The 8735-nt window shown below is 46.6% G+C and overlaps 1 protein-coding gene across 2 annotated transcripts; it reads left to right on the top strand.

Moving 5' to 3' along the window:
- Positions 1–6181: 6181 nt before the first annotated feature.
- On the top strand, positions 6182–8203 carry LOC109780304 (putative F-box/FBD/LRR-repeat protein At1g78760). Of its 2 annotated transcripts, XM_020338896.3 has the most exons (3): positions 6182–7204; positions 7414–7548; positions 7659–8203. In XM_020338896.3, the coding sequence occupies exons 1-2, from the start codon at positions 6235–6237 to the stop codon at positions 7479–7481; spliced, it is 1038 nt and encodes a 345-aa protein (XP_020194485.3). In that variant the 5' UTR covers positions 6182–6234; the 3' UTR covers positions 7482–7548; positions 7659–8203. The 2 variants fall into 2 exon arrangements, with proteins under 2 accessions (XP_020194485.3, XP_040254858.2); XM_040398924.2 differs by having other exon boundaries at positions 6182–7548.
- The last annotated feature ends 532 nt before the right edge of the window (positions 8204–8735 follow it).

Genomic DNA, 8735 nt, shown 5'->3' with positions numbered 1-8735 from the left:
CACTTGGTCCCTGTTGATGGAATGATGCAATTGATCTAGTATTTTAGTGTTATAAGGTTACATGCATTCACTAGCAATCACATTCTTATTTCCTCGTTTGATCTCACACATGAATGCTATATTTCACTATTTCAGGACAATGTAACGGCAGTGCAACTTCTTGCATAGGTGGAATAAAGCCCTTTTCTCTTAAAAGTCCAGAAGTATTCTTTTTAAATTGGAAAAATACACAAGGGATGGGGATCTTACCAAAACCATAATCTAGAGAGATAATTGTTCATGCCATTTCTGCTTGGTCCGGTTTTCCTTTGAAAGTGTTATTTGCATATCACATACTCTTCATCAATAACTATTCTGGAAGCAAACTAGGATGAGTCACAAGATATTGCTAGTCGTCTCTGCTGGTAAGTATATATATCCCAGTTTCTCAGCAAGTCTAACAGGATTTCTTCGCCTTGGTCGTTGTCTTTGTAGACTGGGTTTTCCTTGCTCCCGTATAGTCAGCCTTTCCTGATACATTCGCCTTCTGCGGTTCCTTTTCCCAGCCATCATGCACAAACTAATTACAGTAATATACTTTGACATCAGGAGCTCTATCTCTCTGACATTACAATGTGCAAAACAGTGTACTGAGGTATCCTACTTTTACAATTTTTTCCAATCAGTGTCTTAATCGTACAAGCCGACCGGTTTTGGATGATTGATCTATCATATATAGGCTCCGGTGATTGATGCAGGATAAATAGGTAGAAGCAACTGAATTACAGTAGTTATTCACATTTTTTTATTACAACAGTTTTTTTAACAGCTTTCACTGCTTTATAACTCTAGAAGCCTTAAGGCCCCCGGTTCTATGTCCATCAATATGAAACTGAATTCGTGATCAGAATTCTTCCAGTCATGAGCTCTAACTCAACTTTGATGTCAGAAGTATGATAAACTCTGATTTTCGTCGCACAATGGAATCTGTTGTATAACTAAAGCAATCCTACGGATGTGCAACCTATTGGTAATTGATTTCTGAGAATAAGAACTTCTGAACAGTGTAAACAACATGGTAACAAGAATATTAATATGATGATATCGGGAGAAACAACATAAGCTCACACCACACCAGGGCGTGGAAACTGAGAAATAGGGTTGATTCATTCTCTGCGCGCTAGGCATTGTACCTTGCATAGGCGACCTTGCATTGTACCTGCGAGGGCGGTGGAAGAGACCAGTGGCATGGCCTTCTGGAAGCAGACAGTAGCGAGGTCGACACAACCGAGTTGAAGCCACCCTTGGCAGATGCGCAAGAAAAAGTTGGTAATCTTTGCAGTGGCAAGAGGATCTCGTCGGGGATGATCGTGAGGAGGGGGAGCTCTAGTCGCTTCTACAAGAACTTCATGTCCCCCGGCCAAGTCCTCTCGTTCTATGGTGCGATAATTTGGGTGCTGCGTTCTTAGCTGCCAACCCAGTATTTCATGCACGCACTAGACACATTGGAGGAGATTTCCACTTTGTCCGGGAGAAGGTCGCACTTGAAGCTTTGGAAGTCCGTTTTGTGATATCAGACAACCACGCACTAAACACATTGGAGTGGATTTCCATTTTGTCCGGGAGAAGGTCGCACTTGGAGCTTTGGAAGTCCGTTTTGTGATGTCAGCAGACAAGGTCGTCAACGTCTTCGCCAAGCCCTCAATGATGCAGATGAACATTTTAGAGCCAATATCAACCTTGTTCATAGTGGTTGAGATTGACGGGGGATATTAACTTGGCTGATAACAAACAAAATGTCGTCTATCTACTAGGCACTAGTTGTTAAGTGTCGGAGTAAATGGCCACGGGTAGCCTAACCGACTGCCCCTGGCTCTTCCAAAAAATTATCAGGCCTTTGGGCCTTTAAGCACTCCAAGCATTGGACCACCTTTCCTGGCCGGCTACCTCTGAAGCCGACTCACGGAAGGCGACCCAGTCTCAGCAACCTCCCCCCAGGATAACCACGGGGTGGCCGACTCCAGGAAGCCGGCCGTAAAGGATGCCGACTCCCCAGAAGCCGGCCTCGAAGAGCGCCGACTCCAAGAAGCCGGCCAAGACCGCAACCACCAAAGCTACGCCACATAACGGTGACAAGACGGGATGTGGCCACAGTGCGGCCCACTACCCCCGAAACCCGAGGCAGGCATGGCCACAGGACGCCGTACGGGACGGCCATCTCCCGTCCGGCTCGGCACTGTAGCCATGCTAGCCTCGACGTCACCCACGGCAGACGCCAGTACGGCCCACGGGCGGCGGGCCCCTTCAGCCAGAGAGAGGCGCGAAGGCGGCCCGACCTCCCCCAGTCTGCCAAGGGCGCAGCCGGCCCCCAGAAGCCGGCTACCCCCTCCCTCGAAGCATGTGCCACATTAAGGAGACAAGACGAGGTAAGGCTACAGTGAGAGCCCTCGAGGCGGCCCACTGTAGCCACGCTTACCTCAACGAAGCCCTCGTCATCAGGGGCGAGGCTACAGTAAGCAGCCGCCGACAAGATCCTAGGCGGTGGGGCCGGCCTGTCGACCAAGAGGCCGGCAGCCGGCGGGACCCACCAGTCGGCGGGCCCCAACAGCCGGCGGAGAAGCCGGCGAGCATAGACACTGACGGCTGAGACCAGTGCCCAGCCGGATTACAATTGTACCCCCGGGGGGTAGGCCTATATAAACCCCCCCGGGCACGCATGCAAAGGGTTGGCTTCTGAGCATAGCACACACACCATAGAGAGAGAGAAGCAAGAGCTAGCCTTGTTCTTCTTCTCCCTTGAACCCAACAGCTCTAGGAGCGATTGTAGCTACTTTTCCTGATCTAGTGATCATGCGGAGACCCCGCAGAGCAGGACTAGGGGTGTTATCTCCTCGGAGAGCCCCGAACCTGGGTAAGATCCGCCGGCGTGCATGTCTTCGCCTCATCCCGTTTCCAGGCACCGACGACGTCTTATTGGCACCCACAATGATAAGCCACCCGCGGCATATGTCGCACCTACCACCCGACATTAAGATTAACGAGATTAATGAGCAAGCAAACAAGTTTCACGAGCTAACTCGTTTAGCTCACTAATTTTCAAAAGTTTGGCATGAGAGCCCTTGTTCAAATCAGTCCACTAACAAAAGAGTTGCTAGTTAGCCCAGCCTAGGGGCCTACCACCCCAGCCCACTTCGACTCTTCTTCTAGACCTAGGAGCTAGCCACCAGGAGACCCTAGAGTCAACCAGGAGCCAGCCGCCAGGAACCAAACGTCATTGTTTAATTTATGTTGTTGTGAATTTTTGATGGGATCATGGGATTCTTCTGTGTTGTTTATTACCTTGATGTTCTTGTTTAATTTAATTCCATTATGAATTTTCTATGGGATCATAGAATTCTTCTGTTTTGTTTATTACCTTAACGAGCACTCATGAACACTCGTGAGTATAACGAGCCCATAACGAACTGAGTCGAATAGAGCTTTTAGCTCGTTAATAATAGCGAGCTTAATGATAACGAGCTTAACGATAATGAGCTTAAAGATAACGAGCCGAACAAACCGAGCAGCTCGTTAATCTAGCCCTAGCGGGCCCGGCATATATATATATATTTTAAACTTTTTTTTGAGCAAAGGGTAGCTAGCCTTTATTGATTATGTAGGATGTTCATGGGAATTACAAGGGTGTCATGCGGGACAACCAACCACAGGTGTCTCCCTACAGGCAGAGAGACGCCATATCTAGCTAGCTTGTGGGCTTCAAAATTCGAAATCCTAGATTCAAAATTGAAAGAACAGGAATTAAAAAGACTTGTAGTTTCAGCAATCTCTCTGAGGATGCCTCCTTCTTCGCCTCCTATTTTCTGCTGGATATAAGACACGGCTTGCTTGCAGTCTGAAGCTATGAAAAGCTGATTTTCACCAAGGTCCAACACCAACGCTTGAGCTTCCCTGCAAGCGATCGCTTCTAGAACAGCCGGTTCAAAAAGCCCTTGGATCACCAATATGGACGAGCCCAGATAGTTGACGCTCTGATCCCTGAAATGGCTGCAGCTGTACCCACTCCATGGTCCTCTGAAACGCCTGCATCTACATTTATTTTCACAGTTCCTTCCGGTGGTGGTTGCCAAACTCTCGCCGGTGCACTTCTTGGCGCTCTAATCACATGTGGCTCACTTGGCTGTTGTAGCTGATCCAGTTCAGCTATAAAGCGAGTAACAAAAAGGTGAGTTGACAGGGGGCTTTGGTTTATACCTTCATGTATCAGTTTTCGGCGAGCATACCAAACTGACCACAATGTCACAGTCATCCGGGTTAGTTCTTCATGGTTTAAACCTCAAACATGGAAAACAGCCAACTTCTTGCTGATGGTTCAGTCGTGGCGATCATATGTTCCAGCAGCTCATGATCGACAAGAGCCCATACGCAGCGGGCCATATTACATTCTATTAAGCTGTGCCTCCAAGAGTCCTGCATACCACATACAGAGCATAAATCGTTTGTGGACATTTTCCTATGTTTTCTAACATCCTCGGTAGGAATAGATTGTTGCGCCAATCTCCACAGAAAAACCTTTATCTTGGCCGGCACTGTTACTCCCCATAAGAATTCCCAAGATTTTTCAACTGCCGCTGTGTTTGAAGTCCCCGCTCGCTGATCCAGCCAATCTTCTCTCCTGGTTTTTGTGGCGACAATCATCCGATAAGCTGAGCGTACAGAGAAGATGCCATTCTTTTCGAAACCCCATGACCAAAAATCCTTAAAATTTCTGGTACATATTGGGATTCTCTGAATTGCAGCAGTATCATATGGCAAAAATACTTGCTCCAACAACGGTACATTCCAGCGGGCATTTGCTGAATCAATGAGTTCTGACACGTATTGTGGTGGCTGAGCTAATAGTGACACAATAGGCCTCATATTCTCCTTCCTCGGTATCCAGTTTGTACCCCAAATATTGGTTGTTTCTCCATTTCCTATACGCCTGATCAGTCCTTGTTTCAAGGTATCCCTTCCCTCAATTACTGCCCTCCAAATTTGTGACGGGTGGTTGCCTAGTGCGGCTGATAGAAAATCAGTATTCGAGAAATATGCCGATTTCAGGATTCTAGCACTCAATGATTCAGGGTTCTCAAGTATCCTCCAAGCCTGTCGAGCCAACAAAGCCAAGTTAAAAAGTTCAAAGTCTCGAAAGCCAAGTCCTCCCATGTACTTTGGCATGCTCATAGTGTCCCAAGATACCCAATAGGGTTTTCGTTTGCCTCTCTTGCTACCCTACCAAAAAGCTTTAATCATAGAAGTTAGGTGCCGTAATAGGCCACGAGGGAGTTTAAAACAAGACATGGAGTAAACTGGTATAGCCTGAGCCACTGATTTTATCAAGACTTCCTTTCCAGCTGCAGATAATAATTTCTCCATCCATCCTTTTATTTTGCTCCATAGTCTGTCCTTGAGGTATTTAAATGCCCCATTCTTTGATGCCCCCACATCTGTAGGCATCCCAAGATACTTCTCATTCAACTGTTCATTTGGGACATTCAGAATCTGTTTAATTGCCGCGCTCACTCCTTCAGGACATCCTTTACTGAAAAATATAGAGGATTTATATTTATTTATTCTCTGACCAGAAGCAAGTGCATATGTTTCCAGAAGGTGAGAAACTTCTTCAGCTCCCTCTGTATTTGCTCTAAAAAACAGCAGGCTGTCATCTGCAAATAACAAGTGGTTCACCGGCAGAGCCGATGTGGCCACCTTAATGCCACCAAGATTAGATGACTGAAATATGGATTTCAAAAGGCATGAAAGGCCCTTTGCTACCAGCAAAAAGAGGTATGGTGAAATAGGATCTTCCCGACGGATACCCAGTGTAGGGTTAAATTCATCAGCTTATGACCATTAAAAAGGACTGAGAATGAAACTGATGTTACCATGTCCATAACTATGTTAACTCACCTCTCAGTGAATCCCAGCTTAAGCATAATCGCTCTCAAATAATTCCATTCAATCCTGTTATATGCCTTCATCATATCAAGCTTCAAGGCACAATGCCTGTTTCTCTCAACCTTATTTCTCCTCATGAAATATAGACATTCATAAGCAGCAATGATATATATATATATATATATATATATATATATATATATATATATATATATATATATATATATATATATTTTAAATGAGACCCGCAAGATGCCAATTTTGTTTGGATAAAGAAAAAACAACCAGGCCCGGTCCAGCCCAACAAGCCGAGCAGGAATGTGCCATCGTTGGAAGCTGGAACCAAAACCCTACCCAAATTCCCCGCTCCTGCCTCAAATCTCGTCTCTCTACTCGCCGGACATGAAGGAAACAGCGGCGGCGCGACCCGCTGCCGAGAAGAATGAGGCGGTTGCGGCGCCCCCAGCACGCAAGAGGCGCGCATCTGACGAAGCGGCTGGGTCCAGGTCCAGGTCACACAAACTGGCACGTGATAGCGGCTGCGACGGCGATCTCATCAACAATCTTCCGGATGCCATCCTCGCCACCATCGTCTCCCTCCTCCCCACCAAGTACGGCGTCCGGTCGCAGGCCGTCGCCCGTAGATGGCGTCCTCTCTGGCGCTCAGCGCCTCTCAACCTCGACGCCTCCCACGACCTCTGCTCCAACGACTTCGGGCGCTTCTCCCTCGTCTCCAGGATCCTCTGCGATCACCCTGGCCTGGCCCGCCGCTTCGCTTTCGACCGCATCCGCCTCCACAGGGAGGAAAAAAGGTACGCCGAGGAAGCCGCTGAGCTCGAGCGCTGGTTCAACTCCCCGCTCCTGGACAACCTCCAGGAACTCAATATCGTCTTCTCGCTCTTAGAATATTCGTCTGGACAGTCTGAGAAGGAGAAGCGCTATCCGCTGCCACCGTCGGTGCTGCGCTTAGCACCAACCCTCCAATTGGCCAGGATTGGCTCCTGTGATTTCCCAAAGGAGATCGCACCTTCGCTGAATTTCCCCCTCCTCAGGCAGCTCCACCTATGGCGCGTTTCCATCTCCGATGATGTCTTCTCCGGGGTGCTCTCTGGCTGCCATGTCTTGGAGAACTTATACTTGTCGGAGATTCGTGATGTAGGTTGCCTCCGCATATGCTCGCCAACTCTCAGGATCATCGTCATCTCTTGTTTGTTTGAAGGCGAGGAAGAATTGGTCATTATGGAGGCCCCTCGCCTTGAAAGGTTGCTGTTACGTTCGCCAGGCTCAGGTAGTGAGATTATCCGGGTTGTTAGCGCACCTAAACTGCAGATGTTGGGCCTTTTGTCTCCCTGCATCTCATAAATTGAAATTGCTAATATAGTCTTCTAGGTAACAGCTGCATTAGTCTCTAGTAGGCTCTTAATTAAATGGAATTCTCACTTCTAGAAGTTTTTTTTATGAGAGGAAGTTTTCTCAAAACTCCGTTGTTTTCTTCAGGGATTGATCCCATCCATCTCGGAAAACTCAATAAGCACCGTAAAGGTTTTGGCTCTCAAGTTTTCTGACCCTGCTTTGGATGCAGTTCTTGACATCCTTAGATGCTTTCCCTGCTTGGAAAAGCTCTATGTCATTGTAAGTATTCATCTTTCTTTGCTATAAATCTCATAATGAGTATTTGATTCTCATCTAATAAACTATAGTTTGTAATTACTTTAACATATGTTTGTTATGTTCTTTCCCAGTGGGATGAATATGTAAAGGCAGAGATAAAAAATGTGCGTCAGTATGACCCACTAGATCCAATCAAATGCCTTGAGAACCATCTCAAAGTATTGGTATTGAAGAATTACAAAGGTGGTGAGGAAGATGTTGGCTTTGCCAAGTTCTTTGTTTCGAATGCAAAAGTGGTAAAGGAAATCAAATTTGGAGTTTGTAAGAAAATTGACATCGACAAGAAATGGATGACTCATCAACTCACGCTGCTAGAAGTGGAAACAAGACCTTCGCCAGACACTGTATTCAAATTCAGAAGTGGTTCTTCTTGTTGGGACACTTATTTGGATACCGAGGACTTATCCGTTGCCGACCCGTTCAGCTGTTGTTTTTTTAGACGGGTAGATACTCTTTCAGAAGCATATCTGTGATCTGTCAATGGCGTATCTCTTTGGTTGCTTCGTTCACGAATTATGTACCTGATGATTGTGTTGTCTTCCGTCTGAAAGGGAAGAGCATGGATACAACCTAGTTAATTCTAAGTATTAGTCAACAGTGCATGATTGTGTTTGAATTTGCTAGTTTCAATCGGTGTTTTATGCTTGTTTTGATAATTGAACTATCCTTTCTTTTTTACCAGAATGTATGTGATTTATTTTTACTGCGAGTTAATGACTGTGGAAAGTAAACCTAGTACTATTAGTCTCTTACTTTATGTTGCCATTGCACCCTTGGTCCCCGTTGATACAATTCACCTAGTGTTTACGCACTACTGGAATTTTTGTATACGCCAGGTGTCGGCGTCCTCGCCGAGAGCCAAAACACGGGCACTCGGCACAGTAACGAACGCCGAGAGCCGCACTCGGCAAAGGGAATAAATCGGCAAACACATGATAATGCCGACGGTATTGCTCGGCAAACAGGCTATGTTCGGCAAAGGCACTATTTGCCGAGGGCCATCTGGTCACACACGGTAAAGTTTTGCCACATGGCACATTCGGCGGCACGGTCACGGTTGCCGAGAGTGGCTCTCGGCAAAGATTTAGTCCCACCTAGCCTATCGACTAGCAAAAAGACCTGTTAAATAGTTCAATAGTCCAACCGCA

Source organism: Aegilops tauschii, chromosome 1 (assembly GCF_002575655.3).
Source record: "Aegilops tauschii subsp. strangulata cultivar AL8/78 chromosome 1, Aet v6.0, whole genome shotgun sequence".
Lineage (NCBI taxonomy): Eukaryota > Viridiplantae > Streptophyta > Magnoliopsida > Poales > Poaceae > Aegilops > Aegilops tauschii.
The sequence above is the reverse complement of the archived record's forward strand: the minus strand, read 5'-3'. Positions and strand labels throughout refer to the sequence as shown.